This window comes from Rhododendron vialii, chromosome 13a, assembly GCF_030253575.1.
Source record: "Rhododendron vialii isolate Sample 1 chromosome 13a, ASM3025357v1".
In the NCBI taxonomy this organism is placed as follows: domain Eukaryota; kingdom Viridiplantae; phylum Streptophyta; class Magnoliopsida; order Ericales; family Ericaceae; genus Rhododendron; species Rhododendron vialii.
In genome coordinates, this window is record NC_080569.1 from 10241517 (window position 1) to 10267161 (window position 25645).

Here is a 25645-nt window from a genome sequence, read left to right on the forward strand (position 1 = left end):
CTTTAACCCTTCTTAATTTGTTGATTGCTGAAGTATGGAAGTTTCTTACTTTTTCTCTATCCCACTATGGAATTCAGTTTCATGGATGTTTTCTCCATTTGAAAGTGAGATACAAAAAAGTGCATGTAATTAATACCGCCAAAGCTCAGTACTTTCCTTTCATCCGGCGCAAGTAGGTACATTGAATTTGAGTGCATGCCGTACCAACCACGAGATAGAATTCCATCTTTCATGGACGTTGCTAACCTCCCAAAAGGTAACGGAGGTGTGCAAAGATTTCTCTTCAGAAATACCTGATACAAAGGAATAAAACGAAACAATATAAAATTTCATTACAATAACATATATATAGTAATGTTATTTTTGAAAGTGCCATAACTAAAACTTGGAGAGCACATTGCAATGTGTACTGCAACTAGGTGCGTATTGAATTTTTGAAAAACTTCGCATTTGATCGTAACGACAATTGAGCACAACCTCATAACATATACATGAGAGTGATAATCCGATATCGATACTTCAATTATAATGTATCTACATTGAGCTGTATATATGAACAAAAATAGGAAGAACAGTGACCATCACAATACGTGCTTTGGAGGTTGATTGATTAGTGCATGTCTTTTCTATTCAATTTTCAGATTGTAAACCGGAGTACAATAATGAGTAGCTTTAAATATAATGAAATAATTTACAAATATGCATCAACTCCATCCTACGTTTATAAATGTGTCATTCCTCTTGCTCAAGGTAGACAGAAAAGGGAGATTTTGAAATGATGCTACATAGTATTAATAAGTCTGAACTCTCTTCATTCTAGTTAGTCTGATTCCTCTTGTTGTTTATGTTTGGTATCTTCCCAACTGTATCTTATCTTAAGAGTCTCGGGTGACATATATGATTGTTAGAGGTGTAACTTAGTTGGGATGCTCCTACCCCATTGTGATGCCGTCGTGCCCTTCATCATTTTAATCTTTGTAAGCTCCTTCGAAGCTTAATAAATTCTTCTTCTTTTTTTCTCATAATTAGAAAAGTAAGTCTGAACTCTTTGACGATTAAGAATATACTTTGGTCGTTGGAGGAACTTGGATTTTGAAATAGAATGGGGAATTCACAAGACAATATTCTTCCTTGGCTGCTTTTTTTTTTTTTTTTTGATCAGACGTCCTTGGCTGCTTTTGTTACTATTTTATTTCCAGCTAGCTGCAGAGATGCAATGAATGATTAAAATAATAAGCTAAAGTTGTAATTAATTAAGTAGCATAAATTATAATGTAATGATACAGAATAGAATAGGGTAGGTGAGTTGGTGGGGGTATTCTCTTATTCCAAGGCGTGAGAATTTCAGTGAAGAAAGCACCAATTTCGGGATAGATTTCTTTCTCCTACCAGACCAAAATCCAATTCTAAGATTTGGGCGTGAGAGCTTTTAGTTAGTATATATTTTCATGTCTGTCGAGGGAAACAACACTATTGCGTCATGTGCGTTGTTGCATTTGAGTTAGGACCGCTGGTAAGTTATTTCTCTTTCATTTTTCACAAATTACTACTCCGTATTGTAGTAGATTGATAACATGCAATTTGGCTGAATCATTCCGCTTATATTCAACATTGTCCATCGGGCAAGTTTTCTCGAATCAATTTCTACTCAGCTTGCTAGTACTTCACTTTTTTTGTACAAAACATTTATTAGCTGAAGGACACAGTTACTTATTTTTCAGATAAATACTACGCTCAACACAAATTAATAGGCAAATAGCAATAGGTATCACTTCACTAATTACTCGGCTAGGTTCTTTGATATATTACTTGTTAATTATTTCTTTTCTATTGTGGCTTGGCGTAGGGCTTGGGCCGAATATTTGGAAAGAGACAAATCACACATCACACCAATTAAGGGTCACTATTTCTGGTTTTCACGAAAGCTTCTTGCTTTGGTAACTGCCCCCATATTGAAAAAAGGGATCTAAAAATCATTTCCCAAAACTCCAATGGTAATACTATAACGAAAACATAAAGTCGAAAAAAAATGCCCAAAATCATTAAAAAAAAAAAAAAAAAAAAAACCTCGAGTAGAATCTGGAAAAGAAAGAGATATGGCCGGAACGCCGCCGTGACTACGACCATCACAACTCACTCCTTCGATGTGAGTGGTTGATGAACTTCATTGTGTTGTCTCAGTTAGTTATGACATGGTCTTGGGTTAATCCTCAAGAATTGTACGTAGTAGTCGTCAAATATATTTCGGATTTTTCTCTTACAATCCCTTGCATGTGCTCGAAAAAAGTCGGGCCTAAACCCACGTACCCTCCTCCAAAATTTAGGAATTTAAAGTCCAAACTTTAGGCTTCTCATTAACTAAACCAAATTCAATTTTGAATTTCTTACCTTAGTCTCAGAAAGAGAAGTCAATGCAGGCCTATGGGTTTCAAAAAAATAAAATTAAAATGGAGGCCTATGAATCTAGCATAGGTGGGTTTTTTTTTTTTTGATCCTGGCATAGGTGGTTGAATCAGGCCCAAATCCGCAAGGCCCAACATTTTTCGTACAACCTTTATCCGAAACATCCATTGGGCTTTGGAGATGTTTGTGCGGAAAACATTAAAACCCAGCTTGAAATCGATCCGATCTCTTTTATCCCGAAAACTCATTGTGCTGAGAGATTTTTCGGTCGTTGAATTGTGTTTGAATACGGCCGTTGGATTATGTTTAAATCCAACAGCCAGAATACCCCTCAGCACAGAGACACAGGGATTTTCGACAGAGAGGATCCTATCTCCTTGAAATGATGCCTACAATGCAAATTTCCAGTGAAAAATAAGAAAACGATTTTCACACTACCTTTTTGCATATAGGCCTTATTTGATAAGTGAGTTAGAGGGTGGGATATGATTACTAATTCTATGGGTTCCCTAATTCTATGTTTGATTGCACAAAATGGAAGGGGATTAGTTATCCCATGAGATGGGCAATATTCCCCTCACTAGCTAGGGAGGTTAGTAATACCTTGGGGGACTATGTATTAACAATCCTATCCTATGAAATTAAATTACATTGACCCAATTACCCTTAGTCATTTGGATAAATTATGCAATTACCCTTGGGATCTCACCCGTGCACCAAAAAGCCACCGGAAATTACCACTGATATAACGGGTATGATATTGGCTGTGTAAAAATTAGATTATCAATGCATTAGTCCATTTTTGAAGAGTGAATTAAAAACATACATTAATTTCCTACATTTTTTGCGCAATGATTTTAAAACAGTTTTTTTTTCATGTTTTTTAAATTTTTTGTTTTGTTTCACTTTTTTTTTTGCGTCATTTTTTTTTGGATCTTGTAAAATCTAAAAAGGCAAAACGGAAATGAAAAAAAAAAGGCATAATAGATTTAATTAGTAATTTGAATTATTTGTGTAGAACTCAAAAGTGGATTCCACAAACCCAGTTGTGCGCCGTCTGTACACGGTGTTGGGTAGCCATAATTGTGTTGGCCATGAATGTAATATAAAAATGTGCATTAGTTGTATTTTCAATCCATGTTAATTGTATTTTCACAAAATGTTGAGTACAGTTAAAAAACAGAGAAGAAAGACTAAAAAAAAAAAGGACATTTTAATTGTATTTTCTCTTCTACGAGGGCAAAAATTAAAGAAAATTATTATTTTAATTAAATTTAATCGTATCCTGAACAAACATGGTATTAACAATTTTATAATTCTGTTCTTTTTTTTAATAAGTATTCCATTGTTTATTGCCTAAAAAATAAATTAGGTAAAATTTTGGAAATTACGCCTGAACAAGGGTAATATTGGAATATCAATCTTCCAATCCTATTCTACGTGTGGGAAACAAACGTAATATTACTAATCTCATTTCCTTACGAATCTCACTTCATAAACTCATCACAATCTCATCTCTTTACTAATCCTATCTAATCCAACACATTTATCAAACAAGGCCATAAAAAAAAACCTCCGAAAAATAAAATATTTGGATCAAACACCCTACACACATCGGATGCCGTTGATTTCCGTATAAGCCCCCACATTTTTTTTAAAATTTTTTGGACAGCTCTAATCTTCTATCCGGTGACTGGAGCTAGCCCGGCGCGACTGTCGGTACAGTTTCAATATGTCCCTATAGCTTCTTTTTTTTTTGGATAATTAGTCCCTATAGCTTTATATATTGGTATAAAAAATACGAAGTGTATTTCCCAACGAACTGTTCACTGTTGCAGAAGTGCATGATAACTTGTCACGAACCTAGAAAGAAAAAACTGAACTGATTAGGAAGAGAAACAAATCTCTTTGCGCGCCCCCCCCCCCCCGGCCGACCCCACCCCCTGGACAAAAATGCCCCCCGGCAATAATTCAACCACTCAATCCACGGCATTTTTTTTTATTTACTTAATACAGTAACTTTTATATCTTTTTTCATTTTTATTTATTTAATATTATTTAAGTGTTCCAATTTTCAATCCGGTTGAATCGATGCAAAGACCTTGTTTTTTTTAACATTTTGTCTTCAATGATCATAATGAAATTTTGGCTCGAAGGCCTTTCAACAAGTACTCTAAGACTTATTATTTAGTTTCAAGTCTCTCTTAGGGTGCTCATTGAAAGGCCTTAGAGCCAAAAATTAATTACGACCATTTAGGATGAAATGTTAAGAAAAATAAGATCTTCGCACCGGTTCAAACGAATTAAAAATTGGAACACTTATTTTTTTACTCTTTATATGTATTTTTAAATTATTTAATATTATACCCTAGCAATAATAACTTTTATATCTTTTTTGCATTTTTATTTATTTAATATTATTTAAGTGTTCCAATTTTCGATCCGGTTGAATCGATGCAAAGATCTTATTTTTTTTATCATTTTGTCTTCAATGATCATAATGAAATTTTGGCTCAAAGGCCTTTCAACAAGTACCCTAAGACTTATTATTTAGTTTCAGTTCTCTCTTAGGGTGTCCATTGAAAGGCCTTAGAGCCAAAAATTAATTACGACCATTTAGGATGAAATGATAAGAAAAATAAGATCTTTGCACCGGTTCAAACGAATTAAAAATCGGAACACTTATTTTTTTACTCTTTATATGTATTTTTAAATTATTTAATATTATATGTGTGAATAAATTTTTTTATGTTATTGAAATTTTACTCTTATTTTTTTACTCTTATTAAAATTTTATAATTCTTTTATGTTATTGAATTCATTAATTTTGTTTTTATTTATTTATTTTATCTATTTTATTTCTAACCACTTGTTTAGATTTCTTTTTATCTTTTTATCTTCAACTATAACCACTCATTTAAATTTTCTTTTTATCTTCAATTACAACAACACATTCAGTAAAACAAAAAACTATTAAAAGTAAAACAAAAAATAGTAAAAGTTAAAAGTTAAAAAAAACAAAAACAGTAATTAAATCTTTTAAAAGAAAAAAAACTAGTAAAAGTTAAAAAAACTAAAACGATAATTAAAGTATTTTAAAAGTATAAAAAAATTAGTAAAAGTAAAAAAAAACAGTAATTATTTACTTTTAAAAAACAAAAAAAAAACTAATCAAAGTAAAAAGAAAAAAAAATCGAAAAAGGCGGGAAGGAGGGGCAAAGGGAGAAAAGGTGGTGGGGCCGGGGGGAGGGGGTGTGTCAGGGGGTGCGAGAAGAGGCTCTTCCGAGAACGGTACATTGCAGGGGGTTTTCAGATGACAGTGGCCGGACCCAGGCCTTTATGGGTCATCACCTGCCCATCTTCCTTCAATACTCCTCCCTACACACGTGATTTTTGGAGTTTGTGATACAGAAAGTCTACTGGCACAATAAATTTATGAACAGATTATGCACAAATTTTTATGTGGAATCCACTACAGGTCCAACACAAGTGATTCGAGTTATTCATTATGTTTAAAATATTTTTTCAAGGGCCTATTGAAAAGTTAGATGGTCAAATCAAGCACTTATAGGTACCGGATTGAGCTGATTTTTCGCGCAGGCTCTTGAAAAAATGTTTTAAACATAAAGAACGGCTCGGATAGCTTATGTGGGACCCTTAGTGGGCCCCACATAGAAATCTGTGCACAATCTGTGCACAGATTTGTTGTGCCAGTAGACTGGTTCTTTGTGATATTATATTTGAGTCTTCAAATTGCCTTTGGTTCTCTAAATATGGAGACCATACTTCCATTTTGGAGACAAAATCTCCAAAAAAATACTATGGTTCCCTCATAGATTCTCTCATAAAATGCAAAAAATAGAAATAAATTATAAATCTCCATTCAATATGTCACATCTATAGATTTTGAACTTTTAGAGATAGGTTGGAGATGCTATAAATGTTTATTTGTTCTTTAATTTCGTGTGAAAATTTTCAAAAAATTATGTTTCGAAGTACTTTATCTTATTATCAAAAAATTGTACGTCTTTTTATAGAAAACTATCAAAATGGGATGTAGGGAGTATTTAATTTGCATGAATTGGAAGACTCCTTTCAGAAAAATTCCTTATGATATGTCGAGTGTTTGGGCCAAGCTTTATGCACCTCGATTAATTTCTCGGAGACCAATCCCTCTGTTGACTAGCGATAGCTTCCTATTAACTGATCTCATATGAGTTAATAACATCTAAGATATTTCAAACCTAAAATTCTAGAATAGAACAAATCTTTGAGTCCCAAAGTTTTAACCACCTTGCGAATCCCCACGGAAGACCCTTAAACATTTGTCATGTTCACGAAAGTGACCAAGATATGATTTGAAAAGAAAAGAAAAAAAGTGGTCATGATCTAATGCATGTAAGTTAATCTATATACCTCATTATGTCAATAGTTGAACAACTGAAGACCTTAAACATTTATCATGAAAATAAGAAAGTGACTAATAAGATATGTGATCTGAAAAGGAAGGAGTCGTGATCCAACGCATGTATACTCAATTATATCCCTCACGCAATTTCATGTACTAGAATCTCCTTTTATCCTAAAGCGTGTTAGCCCGTAGGCCCCGTGCTTTGTGGTTAATTAACAATATATAATCAAAGGGAAATGATTTTGTCAAATTTTTTTTTTTTTAACATAACTTTTCTGTAAGTTTATTTTTCATCAAAAATAATACACTTATAGAAAAGTGACGTTAACAAAAAAAAAATGCAATAATCAAGTATGAACTCCCTCCTTCGTTGTAAAATCAATTGTAAGAGCATATCCAAGTCTCATATTCAGTTGAATCAGATCTAGCAGCCCTCAATAATGAGACAAAAGAAAAGGAGCAAGATATGTCGGCAAAAAACCCCAAACATTTTCGCGCAGGAACAAGTGTAGACCTGAAAATTGAATCACGATTAAGATAAGTACTGAAAAATATCTATCTATGTATGGAGAGAAAAAGATCTCATATTCTCGATCATACTGTACGTTTAACCAGCGATCATTGGCTGGCTACATTAAAGAAGCGAAAGCGAAAATGACGGACTGGAGGAAGCTGCTGTGCAGCTTCGTGCTGCACAGCGTGCTGCGCACCCTTCGGGCAGCCTCGCCGGCATCGGTCCGGCGATCGGAGACGTTCACCGCGTAGAGCTCATCGAGTTCCTCGTGTGCGCCAAAAATCAGCTTGATCAAATATTGTTAAGTGCCTCATCGGAATATATATAACTTGAAAAAAATAAATCCTAATGGATACAAAACACTGGATCAAAACCACTGAATCCATTTTTTCAAGTTATATGTGTTCAGATGAGACACTTATCGATATTTGATCGAGCTGATTTTTGGCGCACACGTAGAAACTCGATGAGCTCTACGCGGTGAATGTCTCCGATCGCCGGACCGATACCGGCAAGGCTCGCCAACGGGTGCGCAGCATGCTGTGCAGCACGAAGCTGCACAGCAGCTTCCCCCAGTCCGAAAAGGACTGAGAGCATAAGGTATAATTGGGCGGCCGGTGTGTTTGAATTTGGACTCCATTTGACCTTTATAGGGTAGAAATTAGTGATGCTCTTTTAACTTGTCCAATATTATGTGAATCTCAGTGTTCCAGAATTTAAAAATAAATGAGCTTGGGTTTGCCGTTTGCGTTAATGTTTTGACAAGTTTCCTTATTACTTTGAGGATGTTCAGTTTTTTCATGTGGATTTTGTCCCACATTGTCTAGGTGGTAAAATTGAGTGACTAATATATGGAGCTCACCCGGTTTATAGCTCTTAACGGCTCATTTGTTGTTCGAGGGATATAGAATGAGGAGAGATAAGGGATAGATGATTTGTTTGAGGTATATAACACAAGGGAAATATGTATATGTTTTCGATTTGTTTGAGGGATATATGAAAGGGATTAGGAGTGAGAGACAATAGGAAAATGGGTAAATCATGAGCAATTTGCCCTACTTTGTTATTTTATGCTAAATCAAACAAGTTGGAGCATAGTGTAATTTTGAAAAGTAATTTGAAGTTATGTAGGGTTAATAGATACTGTCTTTAAAGAGCGACATAGTAACGTGTCTCAAAGCGTCTCTTGTGTCCCAGAATTTACAAGAGACGTCATCGATTTTTTTATCTTACCACATTTCCAAATGACAAACATCCAAATCCTCTGAATTATCCTCGTTGGCCGGTACTTAAATTTTCAAGTGAAAGGCTTACAATTAATTTTGAATCTCAAAGGATGAATGAAAGAATTAATACTCCATTCCTCGCTCAGTGAGTCACTCGCCCTTAAGTCAATATCAAGGACTCAAATCAAGAAATAATTACGTACCAGTTGTTAATGAGATGAGAAAATTGCACGCATTCGTTGTCCGTCACTTCAGAGAGAGAGGAGTCATGAGATGTAACATACTGCCTACGTACCCCAGGACATCATGATCATTTTATAGGAACATTATTTGGTAGGTTTTGATGTAACGAACCCGTGCCGACCTGCTATTTCTTAAGCTAATTACGTGACTCAATGTTAACCTTAAATTATACAGTAGTTGATCGGAATCACTTACATACTAATTTCATTTTCTTTTTTCTTTTCGGTGTGGGAAAGAGTTGGGGTCTCACAATCTCTCCACCTTATGATACAATGTTCTTGTTGCATTAGCCCAGCAATCTTTTCCTAGTAGTCATGGTCTCGTTCCAGATTCTAGAGGTGACCTCCGCCGTGTAAATCAGAGTTGTTACTCTGATACCAAATCCGCGCTAACTAACCTGCTTACCTTTAGATTGTGTTCTTTTAAACTTAATTTATTTTTTTAATTCAGTCTATTCTTCTACACTTAACTTATTTTCCATCATTAAACTTAACTTATTTGTAATTGTGTGTGTGTTAGACAATTAAGTTTACGTTTAGAAGAATGGATGAACTTAACTTATTTTCATTTAAGTTCCAAAAGGGAAGAAAAAAATAAGTTAAGTTTAAAAGAATGCAACCTTAGCCTAATCACGTGGCTTAAAAGGTGAATCTCAGGTTATATAATCCTTGGTCGGAATCACTCATATACCACTTTCACTTTTATTTTCTTTTCAATGTAGGAAAGAGTTGGGGTCTCACATTCGAGGCACCGCCAGGTGACGCCCAATACCTTTATCCACATATTGCTTTGGGGACCAATGCTAAGTATATAGATTCCATACAAATGTTTGATGAAGAACGGTGTTAGGATACTAATTTCGATACCCTAGAGTACTACTGAATAGTTACTTTTTTTTATAGTCTTTCTTTAATCAATTTAGGCTTCGTTCCGGAAACTTTCTTAAAAAATAAGTACTTATTTTGCCACTTATCATTCAAAAATAAGAAGGGTCATTCTACAAAACCCAAATAATAAGTTTCTTTCACATTTTCAAACTCAAAAATAATGTAAATGAACAAAAAAAATTTAATTTTTTTGCACCGTATTAAAGATCTCAATGAGATCTATCAAACAAGATCCATAGTGATAGGAAAATTATTTGCGTAAACACATGATTTTTGAGCTTGAAGTTGCCTTATACAAAAAATAAGATTGTCGCTATGATAATGGGTGCCGGCGGAGGGAAATCGTACCGACGGCCGCGCCAGGCCTTCTCCGGCCACCGGATAGCTGATCCGAGCCTTCCAAAAATTCAAAAAAGAAAACGAGGGGGCTCATGCGGGAATCAACGGCATCCGAGGTGTGTAGGGTGCTTAATCCGAGCATCCCTCTTCCGTGTATATATGATGATCATATATACACGGAAAAGGGGTGCTCGGATTAAGCACCCTACACACCTCCCGATGCCGTTGATTCTCGCATGGGGCCCCCTCGGTTATTTTTTTTTAGAATTTTTGGACAGCTCGGATCGACCGTCTGGTGACCGGAGACGGCCCGGCGCAGCTGTCGGTACGATTTCCCTCCCCGGCGCTTATTTGTACCTATATAAATTCTTCAAAAATAAGCACCTCCTTTTTATCTTTGTGGAACAAGCCTTATTATTGAACAAAAAATAAATTCTTATTCCATTTTTGGAACAGAGACTTGATCAACGACTTCAAAACTCTCCACGTCACCTCTAACCCTCTAATACAAGAAAACTCCAAAAAGCCCTAAGAAGCTACCCATTTGCCACTTGCCTCCTTAAGCAACTGTCCAGCTGTTTCTCGAAAATTTCCTAACTTCCACCGTCCACTGATTTGTTTACATCTATTTAAGCCAATTTACACATAACTCAATTAATTCTCTCATCGGTCCATTCAGAGTCAGTAATATTATAGTATTAAGGAAAGGGGAGAGGGAATCCAATCAAAAATTGGACTATAGCCTAATGGAAAACAAAACTCATAACACCCAAAGATCAAAAAGTCTAAATACAATAATTATTGCGATCTGACTCTAAAAATAAAATCTTAATTAATTATATGGGAGCAAACCCACGCCAACCAAAAGGGCTAATCCTTGGGGTAAACGTTTATCTGGTAAATTGTGAATAGTGATTCCCATTTTTCACGGTCCTCATTTTTTATAGCCCCACACTGATTTTTTTTTTTTCCCACGTTAATCTCTAGTCACGTATTTTTGTTATGATAAATTCGATCTCCACGGCAAGTGCTATGAGTAATGAGTGGGACAATTCGAATCTTCGAAGTAACAACGAAGAAAAAGGATGGGCTTTTCGTTATCTATAGGGAAAAAGTTGTCTTCCATTTAAGGCGAGTGCATCTCACTCTTCAATCTCCCCAAAAACTTTTATTTTGTTTTTTTTAATGAAGGGTGTTCTGAGCCATCTGCGCATCTCGGACTATTTCCTACAGCTCGTCCTATATTCGTTTCGCATGCTTACGCTTGAGGTTGAGGTTAGGGCTGCAAACGAGCCGAGCCGAGCCGAGTTTTAGAGTGTTCGAGCTCGGCTCGGCAAAAATTTAGTTGGCTCGAGCTCGGCTCGAGCTCGTGACGAGCTGTAGGACTCGAGCTCGAGCTCAGCTCGATATGTATTTACGGAGCTCGAGCTCGGCTCGTTCGGCTCATTTATGAAACAAATATATATAAATATATATAAATAAATATAAATATGTAAAAAATATATATATATATATAAATATATATAATATAATCGAGCTCGCGAGCCAATTCGAGCCGAGTTTCGACTAGCTCGAGCTCGGCTCGTTTATGAAACGAGCCCAGGACTCGAGCTCGAGCTCGTTCGTTTTTGTCTTGAACCGAGCCAAGCCGAGCCGTTATCGAGCCGAGCTCCGAGCCGCTCGCGAGCGGCTCGAATCGTTTGCAGCCCTAGTTGAGGTGACCCCAAGTACTACTAGCGAGTGAAATCGAATTTAAAGGTGTGTTTGCAACATTGGTCACTTGTTGATGTTTTAATTTGATTTTTTTCCCACGCATACTTTGGCGGTTCCACCATTAGATGAGGGGATTCAAGCGGAGATGTGTTGCATTTTTAATATTTTTTGATAAGTCAAAATGAATAAAATTCACTTAGATTTGTGTATAATTAGATAGTATGGCTCGACAAAAGAACACAAACCAGGCCCAATAAATTTCCTTCTAACTGTAATAAAAACCTTCAATTTATATAGAGTTTTGTATCACAAAAAACTTATATGCATTTTTGTCATCGGCTCACTGCTAACCTGAAATTCTTGATCCGTCCCTATACACACACACATATGTATGTAGATTTAAAATTGTGAATAAATATGAGTCTGGTACAATAGATTATAAATGCTCCACTTAATTATGGAAATTGATTTCTACTGCTCTACGCTCCCCTAATTGATGCATATTGCCATACTCTCCTTTTTTTTGTTTTTAGTGGATAAATTTACAAAATAGTCCTTAAAATTTGTAAAAAATGTATACATATAGAGACTATTCTGTAAATTCATACGCTAAAAGACAAAATAAAAAAATGTGCACATCAATTAGGAGAGTGTACAAATGAATTTCCCTTCATTATCTAGTTTAAGTAGTATATATATATATATATATATATATATATATATATATATATATATATATATATATATATATATATATATATATATATATATATATATATATATATATATCGGGGCGGTTCCGGGGACACCCAAAAAAACACCTCATAGTTTTCGATCAAATTTTGATGATCTGAGCCGCTCAATGTGATCAGAACGTGATTTTAAGGGTATCCGTGAGAAATCAGCAAAAAAAATGACCGCTCAATGTGATCAGAATGTGATTTTAAGGGTATTCGCGAGAAATCAGCAAAAAAAATGACCAGGAAGGGCTTGATCCGAACAGTTTAGAAAAACGGTTTTTTATTGAACGGTTCAAATAAAAACTGCTCAAATCAAACCTTTCCTGGTCATTTTTTTTGCTAATTTCTAGCGGGCACCCTTAAAATCACATTCTGCACACATTGAACGGTTCGGATCATAAAAATTTGATCAAAAACTATAAGAATGAGATTATGGATGTTTTTTGGGATGTTTTTTTAGAGGGTCTTTTAAACCATTCCGTATATATATATATACACGGTAGAACTAGTAATAGATACACACTACCGGCCTCAAATATATTCACTCCTCTCCCACCTTTTACTTCCTAGCTACTGCTCCCCCCTCCAACACAGAGAGAGAGAGAGAGAGAGAGAGAGAGAGAGAGAGAGACTTCTAGAGAGAGAGAGAGAGAGAGAAACGAAAGAGATCATCAAATCATGAGAACCAGCAACCACCTGATCGGCCTCCTAAACTTCCTAACCTTCCTCCTCTCGATCCCCATCCTCGGCGGCGGCATCTGGCTCAGCGGCCGCGCCAACAACACCGACTGCCTCAAGTTCCTCCAGTGGCCCCTCATCATCATCGGCGTCTCCATCATGGTCGTCTCCCTCGCGGGCTTCGCCGGCGCCTGCTACCGCAACACCGTCCTCATGTACCTCTACCTCTGGGCCATGTTCGTCATCATCGCCGTCCTCACCGGGTTCATCATCTTCGCCTACGCCGTCACCGACAAGGGGTCCGGCCACCCCGTGACGAGCCGGGCCTACCTGGAGTACGACTTGGATGACTACTCCGGGTGGCTCGAGAATCGCGTGGCCAGCGCGAGCTACTGGAACAAGATCAGCTCGTGTATTAGGGATTCCAAGGTCTGTGCTAAGATGGGTAGGCAGATTGGGGGTGTGCCTGAGTCTGCTGATTTGTTTTACCTCAGAAAGCTTAATCCTATTCAGGTAAACATTACTAGTACTTAACAAAGTCTATTTCCTTTTTTTCTGTTCCTTTCTTTTTCTTTTCTCGTTGCTTTTAATGATTGATTGGGGAAATTTTTTTTTTTCCGAAGTTCGATCGTGTCCAGGCCAGCTTACGCACGCCTCAACTATTTCTTTTCTCAGTCTGGTCAAAATCAGACCATTTAAACCAAGACTAATTAATTCTCAAGCGATTTCTCTTTTGCGGCCTGACGTCAATGGATTATCAAATTTTGAACTCAAAATATTTGGATTTACGGCTCATCTCTAAAGTTAATAGTATAGCATATGCATATGCCTACAAATACGGACTATTTATATAGTTATGGAGTATTTGGTTAGAGGGGATGACTACCTTGGTGGTGGTAGGGTGTTAAGCTGCTCATTTTTTCCTCTAGTAAATTAATGGCTGGATTAGCTGCCTGATGCGCTCGCTCTGCGACTTATTTATGGGTCCAATTCGACCTTATAGTTACGGAGCTGTGGTATGTGCACAGACTGCTGTGCACAACAGCCTTTTGCTCCCGCCTCGGATCGCACAAAGATGATCAGAGCCGCTCATTTTGTTCAAAATATATCGTTTAAGGTCTCTGTAAAAAATGAGCTTCGTTTGAGGCGTTAACAAAACACCCAAAATCACTTCAGAATTTAGGCTCCTTAAACGATATATTTTGAACAAAATGAGCGGCTCCGATCATCTTTGTGCGATCCGAGGCGAGAGAAAAAAACTGCTGTGCACAACTTGCTGTGCACGAATCATTTCTGATAGTTACGATTACGTTATCAAAGTATATACAAAGATCTGTAATAACTTAAACAGCTTATTCATTGATTGGTTTAAGTGGGGACGACACGATGATTGAAATCAATTTTTTTGGACGACTTTTGACAGATTTTTCAATGTTCTGTTTCTTTCTGGGTTAGCAAATTGGTGGGTTTTGGATGACAACTCTTTTCTTTGGAGATTTAAAAAAAAAAAAAAAAAAAAACCTCTTTTCTTTGGTGCATTATTGGCTATGGCTAGGGTGGCCTGAAACGCCAGCGTTTTTGGCAACCCAGATTGCCTACTTTTTGATAAAGAGAGCCAAATAAAATAATCTTAATTTTCAGATGTCTCTTGTTTTTTTTTTTTTTTAGTTTTTTTTTTTAGTTTTTTGGGACTTTCGGTAGGCAACATTTGCGTGATCGCAACCGGGTTTCTTTTTTTGGTGGAATGGTATATGCTGCTTTCTTTATGGGATTTTCTCTTTTTTGCTTTATGAGAAAAAATTCAAAGGAATATTTCATAATTTCTTTTTTGAATCCTCCAAGTATCAATCCCTCCAGCTTTTTCCTTCTTCTTTTATTCTTTCGTTACCCACTTTCTTGTGATGGCAACTGAATTTTCCCCCTCAATTTTCTGAGAAACCAAACAGAATAATCCACCATTTTAGTATCGCTCTCCCGATAAGGGCCCGTTTGGGAGGGGTATAACCGTATAAGGAACGGGAGAAAGTGATGGGCCGCATTGCCACTCATACCTTTTTCTGAATGGGGAGAAAGACCGAATTGCCACTCAAACCTTTTTCTTTATTCTTAGTGTAATAATTTAATAAGGACAGCCAGATAATTTCTTGTGTCATTTACTCAAATCAAATACTAATCAAACCAAGTATAACCCAATTCCCTCCTCAACTAATCCCCTATAACATATCCACATCTTATCCATTATTAATCCTGATCCGCTCAAAATCTTATCTTGCCGATAAACGGGTATTATGATTCACCAATCGGTGCATTTCCAAGCATTAAATAGCGAACATGTTCCATACTCCTCTTTTTGTATTTGCTCTTTTCAAGTCCGAGGGCCCTTCTAGCTAGTTCTATCAAACCATTTAATAAACAAAAATGAACAGAAAAGATGGGGCATTTTACTTTTCAATTATTTCCCATTCTTTATAATATGGGCTGGTGGACAAAACTTCACGATCCCAAAAATGCTTTTTAACTATTCTTCTGGCGATTGCTTTTTTAACAATGCAATTAACCATTTATTTAATAATCTTCATATAAAGCAGGTTTTCCCTGATTTCCATCTCAAGTTTCATGTTCCCGAAAACGTCACGGGCGAAAGAGTAAAATTAACAAAAGGAGTACTTCACGGTCATGCTAACAATCATTCATCGGACAGATCTTAATATGGAATAATACTCCAATCTTTAATCCACTTTTATAAATATCTAGAGACTTTCACACATTTTAGAGTTTTTTCCCCATATATTTCTAAGTAATTTCTAATGTTATTAGTCACCATTCGATAGGCTGTGGCTAACATTTAACATGTAGGGAGTAGTAGTTTTGAGAAATGGAAATCTTGACATTCCTGAACTGACCCTGAAGCAAGTACACTGTAGTTGAAATGTTGAATTAGGTGGTGTTCCAACTAGCCTTCTTTTTGAAAAAGTTTTTTTTTTTCAATTTTCAAACTCAAATATAATGAAAATAAAAAATAATTTTTTGATTTTTCTTGCACCGTATAAAAGATCTCAATGAAATCTATCAAACAAGATCCATATTGGTAGAAAAATTATTTGCATAAATATATAATTTTTGGGCTTGAAATTACTTTCCTTTTTCCAAAACCTTCTTTTTTTTTAAGTTGGAACACCCCTACTCCCTAGGAGACAGCCTGAGTAGTACTAACATTTTTTGGCCTACCATTATGCGGAAAAAATTTTCAGTGCCGAGCAGGTGTGATGTGGTGCCCGCTTGCGCATCAGAGCCGTCCGTTCCGTATTTGAACGGCTCAGATTTTGAGAGAGAAAAATGAGAGAAAGTATTGGGGTGAGAGGAGAGAAAGAGTTTCAATCCGAACCGTTCAAAAGTATATTGGGTGGTTCGAATGTGCCGAGCAGATACCACGTATGATATACCCGCACGGCACTGAAAAATCTCTCAAAAGAACAAGTGATTTTGCGTATAGAAGGATGGCCCCCGAATTTTCCTACAAAAGAACAAGTGATTTTGGGCCCTCAATGCCTACTTTATTAATCTCTTTTATTGACATTCTACCAACCAGTGACACGTGCTCCGCTTTCAGATAAATATCTAGTCCTATATATGTTAGATATTGATGATTACACGTTTGGCCCGAATGCCTAAGAATTACTATATCAGAAAGTCTATTGACAGACTTTTCATACACATATCATTATGTAGGATCTATTATGGGTCCTACACAAATGATCCGAACCGCTCATTAAATGTAAAATATTTTTTCAAGGGTCTCCACAAAAAATTAACTCAATCCGATACCTATAGGCTCTCGATCCAATCATTTAACTTTTCGTTATTCTGAAATCTGAATGAAAAGTTAGATGATTGGATCGAGCTTCTATATATATTGGATTGAGTTGATTTTTTGTGTAGACACTCGAAAAAATATTTTACATTTAATGAACGGCTCGGATTATTAATGTGGGATCCGTAGTGGATCCCACATTGAAATCTGTGCACAATCTGTGCACAGAAATCTGTGTGGAAAGCACAGCTATGCTCCTCGTGGCTAGTGATCTTTACTGAATATGACCCTTTTGGATTGTTATAGTTCGGTGAATTTTTCTGTGATGCCCCAATCTTTATAGAATTTGAAAAACCAAAGGACAGGTTCAAGGCAATAAAATCTGAAAAATACGTATTTTTCTGATTTCTAGGCTTAAACAAAAGGATTACAGTGGTATTGGAGCATGGATGTTCTCATAAATAGAACCTTTAAATTGAAAATCTCAGTCATTTAAATCAAAATTGCTCACAAAAATAAGATGGTTTTATGATTTTTCCGTGGGCCACACTTACCACAATGTATGGCTACATTCTATATTCACACTTACCACAATGTATGGCCACAATGTATGACCACAATCTATGTTCCAACGGTGGAGGAAAAACTGGGCATGGATGCCCCAAAACTAGATTGGGACACCATAGCCGGATCCAACAACATCCCACCAATTTTAATGGTTAGAGCCGAAAAAAAAAAAAAAAATTTAATGGTTAGCTATTGTTGATGGATGATTAACCTAGCTATATAACCAAGTATTGGGGGTATCTTGTACAATTGATCTTAGAACACGCGTACTTTTTTGGTATTAAAGGCTCTCTCTCCGTCCTAAAAAAAAAAGCGTTCGATTTGCAAAATGAGAAATTAAAAAAATGCATTTTCTTTTCTCAAGATACTACTAGATTTTAACGAGTTCTATTAATTTTTGGAAGAAGGTTTGAATTTGTTAGAAATTTTTGGAAGAAGGTTTGAATTTGTTAGAAAACATATTCTTTTTATGTTCTCGAGCATTTGGGGATCGGACATTCTTTTTGTGATAGAGAGATTATATTATCCTTTTTTGAGTGCCACTTTCAAGTTTGAATCTTGGCTCTGCCACCGGTTGAGTGCTCCTGAAGTTGACTCCATTTCATAGCTACTTTGTTTTGAAATCACAGGAAAAGGCGATAAGCCTGATAACATCCTTATCAAAATTCACTTGACAGTTGAGACACTTTTGGATAGAAGTAGTCGACAATCTTGCTCCATTTTGTTTCCGTGGGTTGATAGGATACATGAAAAGTGTCCATGAAAGGGAAATCAGTCACCATTGAGTTTTTGATATTTCCCACGAAAGTGATAACAAAAAACAGAATGATTGAAACACATCTTCATTCTTCTGTGTAACTTATCTTCTTCATTATATCTTCTTTTAGTCTGGATGCTGCAAACCACCGACAGAATGCGGGTACACTTATATGAACGAGACTGTGTGGACCTCCGGAGGAGGGCTTGGGGGAACCAACGCCGATTGTACTAACTGGAACAATGACCAAAGCCAGCTGTGCTACAACTGTAACTCGTGCAAAGCAGGGGTGCTGGCAAGCTTGAAAAAGAGTTGGAGGAAGGTTTCTGTGATCAACATCGTCATCTTGATCATCTTGGTGATTGTGTATGTGGTCGCCTGTGCGGCGTTTAGGCACAACCGCCGGATCGACAATGATGAACCCTACGGTGAGACCCGAATGGAGAAGGCGCAGCCTAGTAGAATACATTTCTAATCGAGATTGTTGCGCGATTAAGTAAGGTAAAATTTACAGCTTTTGTATGTTTTTTTTTTTTCCCTAAAAAGAATGATTTTCAGACAATAGGGTGGATGTATATGTTCTCTTGGTGGTGCATTTTCCTTTCATGAATCTTCCACTGGAAAAATTCGAATTAAAAATGTATTGTGTACATCAGAGGCTTGGGTAATAGCTAGTTAGCTTTCAAGTGTTGTATTGACTTTTGTTTGATTAACAATGATAGAAGCAGGTGAATTTAAGTTAGATGGGCACTTTATGGATGGGATACAGTAATGCTACCACTGAATTTCGAGTTCACTGAGAGGAATGGAAAAGGAAAAGTGAAATGAAATTAGTTCATGAACTTTACTTTATATGCAAGAAAATCATTTTTTTAATTACAATACCTGTTTCTCTACTAAATGAAGTAAAATTATTTTGAATTTACTTCATTCTCATTTATCTTTCTTGTTCATTTTGCATAGCCTACAACGTCGTCTAGCATCTCTCTGTTGTACTGTTGTGGTTATGTAAATGAGCATGCGAGCTAAATTTTATTTTCAGAAGAGTTGTGTGTGCCAACTCTATCATAAACTCAAAAAACAAACAACCTTCCGAGATTTTCAGATTTGAAGTAGCAAAAGAGAAAGTTGCGTTGTGTGATGATCTTCTCAAACAATGAGCAAGCACAATCAATTTGCTTGAATAAAGGTAGGTTGTTTTCATCACTATATATGAAATGAGGTACTATAGTTAAAAAATGGAACCTAGGGTATGTCTCAAGTTTGAAAAATCTTACTAGTTACTATGAACTCTTACGGAATGAGTTCATGCGGTTCTAATCGAGCCCCCGCTAGTTGATAGTGGTATGAATATCGCATAAAGATATGGATGAGATTATCTGGCCGCCTTGAATCATTTAAAAAACGAGAGAGGTATATTCAGAGTGGTTCAGAGCAACTACCGATATCTAAAAATATTCGGAGCAGGTTGCACAAGCAACAAAGTGCCTGCAGTCGTGGACAAGGAAAAGCCCAAAAAAGAGGGCTGCAATTGCAAGTTACAAAGAATGGAGCAGCAGCAGCAACAGGGGCTTTTGGTTGTGAATGGGGCCTCGGCAGAGGGATCAAATGTCCCCTAGCCTACCGACATCCACAACCACCATGCTGTTTTGGGTACATTTTGTAACAAATAATATCTCAATTGAAAGTAATGCTGCTCTCCCTAGATTCCACTAAGACTCATAATTGCAGGATTGAATGATATGTAAAGTTGGTGTGTTAGTCCCAATAATGGGTTGGCAGCTTTGCTTCCGACACAATTGATCAGGGTTCGATTCTTTGTATCAGGCACAAGAATATAATTTCTTGTGAGGTGTGCGCAAACTGGCCCATAAACTGAGTAGAAAAAAGAAAGAAAGAATAACATCTAAGGTTGGGTACTTGGGTGTTCATCATTTCACGTGCAAAGAAACTTCCCATGTAGCCCTCTAAAAAGGAGGGAAAAAAGAAAAAAAAGACTTCACGGGTAGCCAGGATTAAATAAAGCAAATGGTAATGAAAATCTCAAGGGTCGTCCTCACAACTTACGGATAACCCCCACAACGTTTTGAAAGCATAGACTTCTAACGGGCAACGTCATAGAAAGGAAATTCAAAAACATGCCATATAACTCACTTGGTTCCGTTTATAGCAATTGTGAAGAAGCAATTGTTTTATCTTCACGGCTTTGCTCTGGACTCCACCTCGTAATCGTACGCTCTTCAACGCTATAACTCTCCAAACATGATGGAGAATCTTCACCGACACCATTTCTATCAATGCGAAGAACTAACAATGTCTTTGCTACGCTCCCACAAAGTCTAAGTGTGCATTGAAAATCAGACCAAACCCTCAACCGACCATTCGCATTACCTTGTCCTTCTGATAAAACAAGCACGGCATATTCGGAATGCACTAGAGCCGGATGATGACGGTAGGCAATAAAGTCCACACCATATTGAGATCCTGATCGTACCACCCAATTTCTTGTACGCAGATGGGTGTAAGCCTTGAGAAAATCTGGGAATGTTTCTCTCTTGGATTTCATGTAGTTCCATAGTTCGTCTTCGTTTTTGGTACATTTGCCTTCGCCCACGATTTTGAGACATTTCAGATTGTAATACAAGTAAAAGGCTTCCTCCATACCCAGCTGAAACCACTGCTTATCCTTCTGGGCGGTGACAATGGGTCGACCGAAACATGCACGATTGAGAAGTTCAGTTTGTTCTTCTGTTTCCACTTCAAGAAGAATACTGCATCCGGAAAGTAGACCATGAGAATCTGATTGGATAAGAGTTGATTTAAGCTGAGAGACTATCTTTGACATTGGATCAGCTAGAGCTTTAGCTTCCGATCCCTTTCCCTTCCATCGTGGCCCCATTAAACTTCAGTACCTTAGGAATAACTTGAAGGTAAACCAAGACAGCAGCCAAAAGAAATCACTGAACATGAAAGCATGTTTTAGAAGGTGAAATTCATCAAAGACGTAAGGTTGCAAGCAATGTTGTCAAGTGTTCTGAAATCCTACATGCCTCGCTCTGTGCTTGCATTTTCATCTGTTTTAGAGTCATTGCCATACAATCCTTTTGTTTTATTATCAACATACAATGCATCTGCCGATAAGCAAGTAAACAAAATATTGCCGTACATTATTCTTCCGCAGGCTTACCATAAGCATTAAAATTTAAAACATGTCCATAGGTAAAGTTTTTCTTTATCTTAATTAGTGGAAGGTTTTCTTTAGAAAGATGGAAACCGAATGGTAGCCAATAAGCGATCATATTATTTTCAACTTTGTGATAAATCCACAAATCAAGTTCTAGGCACGTCCAAAACATTTGATTCTCCTCCAAGGAAATTCATTACTTATATCCTGTTGAAGGGAAGTATTGCTAATAAGTAGAAGAGAATAAATTCTATCCACCGCCGGTGTAAAACCCCACTTTTCCGCCACCGCCTATTATGGGCCCCACCGAGTGTATATTGTTGTGATTTGAATCGTTCATATTTTAATACCCGCAATATAGTATTGCCATGCAAAAAATCAGCTTGATCGGAAGTCGATAGGTATATCAAAATTTGAATTTTGGTTTATAAAATGGACGATATGATTTCTGTCAATAATAATAAAGATAAACTATCGATTTTACAAAGCAAAATTTAATTTGTGATACTCCTATCGATATCCAATCAAGTTTATTTTTTGCATGGATACACTATTGGTGAGGTCTACAAGATGAACAGTTCAGATCAACAATAAACACACGGTAGGACCAAAAAATGCGGTGGTGGAAAAGTGGGGTTTTCTACTGCCGGTGGAAAGAATTTAATATCTAAGTAGAAGACGACGCCAATTCATAAAGAATTCTGGATGGGATATTAAAACTCCACCACATACGGTACACATTTCCCCCAAATTGAATAGTTTATTGGGTTTGTAAAGCCTGATTTGGTTTGATTTGCATTTTGCTGACTACTTGGGGTTCGACCTAAACTGGGGTATTGTGGTGCTTGATGATTTAAATCTTAAGTTATAAATACTTCCCATACGCAGCTGATGTAACTTATACCTTATTCTTCATTCGATACATAGTGAAAACTAGCGTGAGCTGTGATGTACTTAACTACACGATTGGGAAACTACGTTAAAATCTATGTGTCTTATATTCTTTATTTCTTGTTTGATTGTTCTTCGCACGTTGTGTGTTTGTTGGTTTGGTAGATTTCTCAACAACCTAACAATTTGTTTCACCAAAGATTATAAGGTCATCTTTGAAAGTGATTTCTGTGGTTTCTTTTCTTGACTTAATAGCTGGGGCAAGCTACTAAATTTTCTGCAAAAAGGTGTACTAGATATGGCACTTGATCGTGTCTAGGGCATTAGCGTAGGCTTTATCGCTTGAGGGAAGGTCGCCCTCCAATTAGCGCGTAGGCTTTATCGCTTGAGGGAAGGTCTCCCTCCAATTAGCGCGGAAGGTCTCCCTCCAATTAGCGCATAGGCTTTATCGCTTGAGGGAAGGTCTCCCTCCAATTAGCGCGTAGGCTTTATTGATACAACAATCGCTCTGGCCAAGAAGCCATTCTAGAGCATATCAATAAAGCCTACTGATAAGGGCCCAAAACCCTTCCGTTTTGAATCTATGTCGACAACAGAAGTAGATTGTGGTTCTATTATAGGAGAGCAATGGGGACTTCCAGTCACAGGTCCGAGTATTATCCAAGTGTCAAAGAAGCTATAGCAATGCAAGGAAGAGCCGAAAAGGTGGCATGAGTCCAAGTTTGGGGCTTCAAAAATCAAGTTGCTGAACTCAAGGAGAAATTAGCCTCAATCCAAGCTGAGCTGCTCTCGGTAGAGTCCAAATCAGAGGAATAGGGGTTGATTGATGAATCGGATAAAATTTGGGAGCAAGAGGATCAACAGGAAAAACTAAACTATCTCAGATTTGGGAACAGAAATATGAAGTTCTTTCACTCACAGCATTCCAGCGAAGACAAAGGAACCAAATTATTCAGTTCAAAGATGAAAATGGTATTTGTGTTTCCTCTGCTTCCAAGATTTCTAAGATTGTTAAAACTTATTTCCTCTCACTTTCTGATGTAGATCAAGTGTATCTTTCTGATGTAATTAATTCCGTTCTTTCTATTGCATATTTCTCTTTCTGCAAATGAACAGTTGTGCAAACAGGTCGTGAATTAGGAAATTGACAGGGCAGTTTTTCTACTTGGTCCTCTTAAGTTTCCTGGCCCCGACGGCTTCCTAGGCCACTTCTATCAAAAGTTTTGGGACACTGAAGTTTTATGTATGGAGAGCCTATCGCAATTTCTTTGAGGATGAAATGAGCATCAGTGAACTCAATCAGACCAACATCATCCTCATTCCGAAACTGATTACAAAGATGGTATTTGTGGAAAGCAGATGGGCAATTAAAGTCTGGAATAAGAGTGGTATCAAATTCAGAACTCATATTCAACAAACTACTTCGGCTATCACGTGGTTTAACGACCTTATTTCCGATGAGAATACTCCCAAGCAATCTATGATGGGTGGATTCATGCCCAATTCTGTTCAATGATTTCTCTAATGAGTTGTTTGATTTTAGTTTTGAGGCAAGTGAGTGGTTAGATGTTAAGTGTTTGAAGAAAAGGTTTTTCTAAATTGACAATTTCTCAGCCTGAGTGGAAGCCATGTCTAAACAGCAAGTATGGTTATACTTTATGAGCTTCGGAGATTCCGCTGGTGAGGTCATCATTCAGTTTAAGGTTTGAAGGGATGTGATGGTGAACTTGATCAGGCTTTAACTTATCGTTTCCATGAAATAGTGGGAGAAGAATCGACTGACCCTATTGATATCATGTTCCTTCTTTTTATGGGCTACATATCGTTTTGTTGATATGCCTTTTCTTTCTCCCCCACAATCTTCAGTTTGTCAACAGTTCCAACTAGGTTTCTACAGTATTGTTGGCTGGATAGCAATTGGGTGCATGTTGTGCAACCCAGTTCTGCATTAAGGCATCTAGCATTATAGCCTCATTGTACAGCTGAAAAAAACAAAAGGAACAACCCTGCAGTTTCTTATTGTCCAGTTTAAAGATTATTTGGGACCAGGTCTTGGATTATATGCTCCCTGGAGACCAGGTCCTTTCAATTGATTTGTTTCAATGGAATTTCAAATCCACAGTATTATCCTTATGTGCGCCATCTAGGATAAATGTGATCCAAATACTAGGGCAAAAGGTTTTCAAATCACAAATGGCATTTCTTTGGCCAACTCCATTATAATAGTGGTCTGGAGCATGTCAAGGTCCTGCTTGCATCAATAGACCCTGAGATTCTAATACACAATGAGAGGTGAACTCATACAAACCACTGTTGTACACACCACACATATATGCCTATTTCATTACCAATATTATAGTGAAAAAAAAAAAAAAAAGCAGCCTTGGGCTTCCCAGTGAATACCAAAAACCATAAAACCTAGACCTGTAGGAGTTGTGTAGCATTTAGTGGTCCTTTCACTAGCAAAATGTCATTGGCACCTTATCACAAACACCTTGTAGGCAGAACCTAAACTTCACTGAACCAACCACAAAATCATACAGAGGGAATGGTGAAATCGTCACCAACACATACATGCCTACTTCATTACTAATTTCACACAGTATATCAAAAGCCAAAACAAAAAAAACTGTCTAGGGAGATGGGAGAGAAACAAGAATACCTTCAGTGTTTACCGGAGATGAGATTCAACGATGGAAGAGAGGGCTGATGAGGGAGAGAGAATGAGGATCAGTTGTGGCTGTATGTTCCGTTCCATTTTGGCGCCAAATGAGGCTCCAGATTTGGCGGGAGGAAGGAGGCGAGTGAACAGTTCGTCGTGTGTTTCAACGAGTAACTGTTGCTCCGTCTCCTCAGGCAATTTCAATGAGGCTGGAAACGAAGGTTTTTTTTTTTGGGTTGGCTCGCTACTTTGGTGTAGAAAGAGGGAGAGAGAGGGAGATGCGGATGTGCATTTGGGCTGACAGAGAGCATCTACGGCCCTTACTGAAATTTGAGTAATAGCTTCATCTGGTATTACTCTAAAAAGAAAAAGAACCAAAGGCATGGGATAATAATATTGGGCTCAAACAATATTATGGGAATCATAGGGTACTCTTGGCTACAACAATTTTGTTAAATTGTTTCATCATTGCCCTAGCCAACAATTATGATCATGTGCAGAAATTAGTGGCCTAACCCACACCAAAGCCACACCCATACTGACCTGGACTTGCACAATTTCATCCACAAAACTACACTTGTAAGTTACACACACTGATTTGCTCTTGCACAATTGCAGA

General features: G+C 37.2%; 2 protein-coding genes across 3 annotated transcripts; one reads left to right on the top strand and one right to left on the bottom strand.

Annotated features, from left to right (window-relative positions):
- The first annotated feature begins 12928 nt into the window (after positions 1-12928).
- Positions 12929-19029, top strand: LOC131314840 (tetraspanin-3-like). The gene is made up of 2 exons (XM_058343714.1): positions 12929-13667; positions 18420-19029. Exons 1-2 carry the CDS (start codon positions 13155-13157, stop codon positions 18762-18764), a joined length of 858 nt encoding a protein of 285 aa, XP_058199697.1. The 5' UTR covers positions 12929-13154; the 3' UTR covers positions 18765-19029.
- Positions 19030-20275: 1246 nt separating this feature from the next.
- On the bottom strand, positions 20276-25280 carry LOC131314841 (tRNA-splicing endonuclease subunit Sen2-1). 2 transcript variants are annotated; one of them, XM_058343716.1, is made up of 2 exons: positions 25027-25280; positions 20276-21249 (listed from the first exon to the last, which is right to left on the bottom strand). In XM_058343716.1, exon 2 carries the CDS (start codon positions 21186-21188, stop codon positions 20454-20456), a length of 735 nt encoding a protein of 244 aa, XP_058199699.1. In that variant the 5' UTR covers positions 21189-21249; positions 25027-25280; the 3' UTR covers positions 20276-20453. The 2 variants fall into 2 exon arrangements, with proteins under 2 accessions (XP_058199699.1, XP_058199700.1); XM_058343717.1 differs by having other exon boundaries at positions 20276-21212; positions 25027-25257.
- Between the last annotated feature and the right edge of the window lie 365 nt (positions 25281-25645).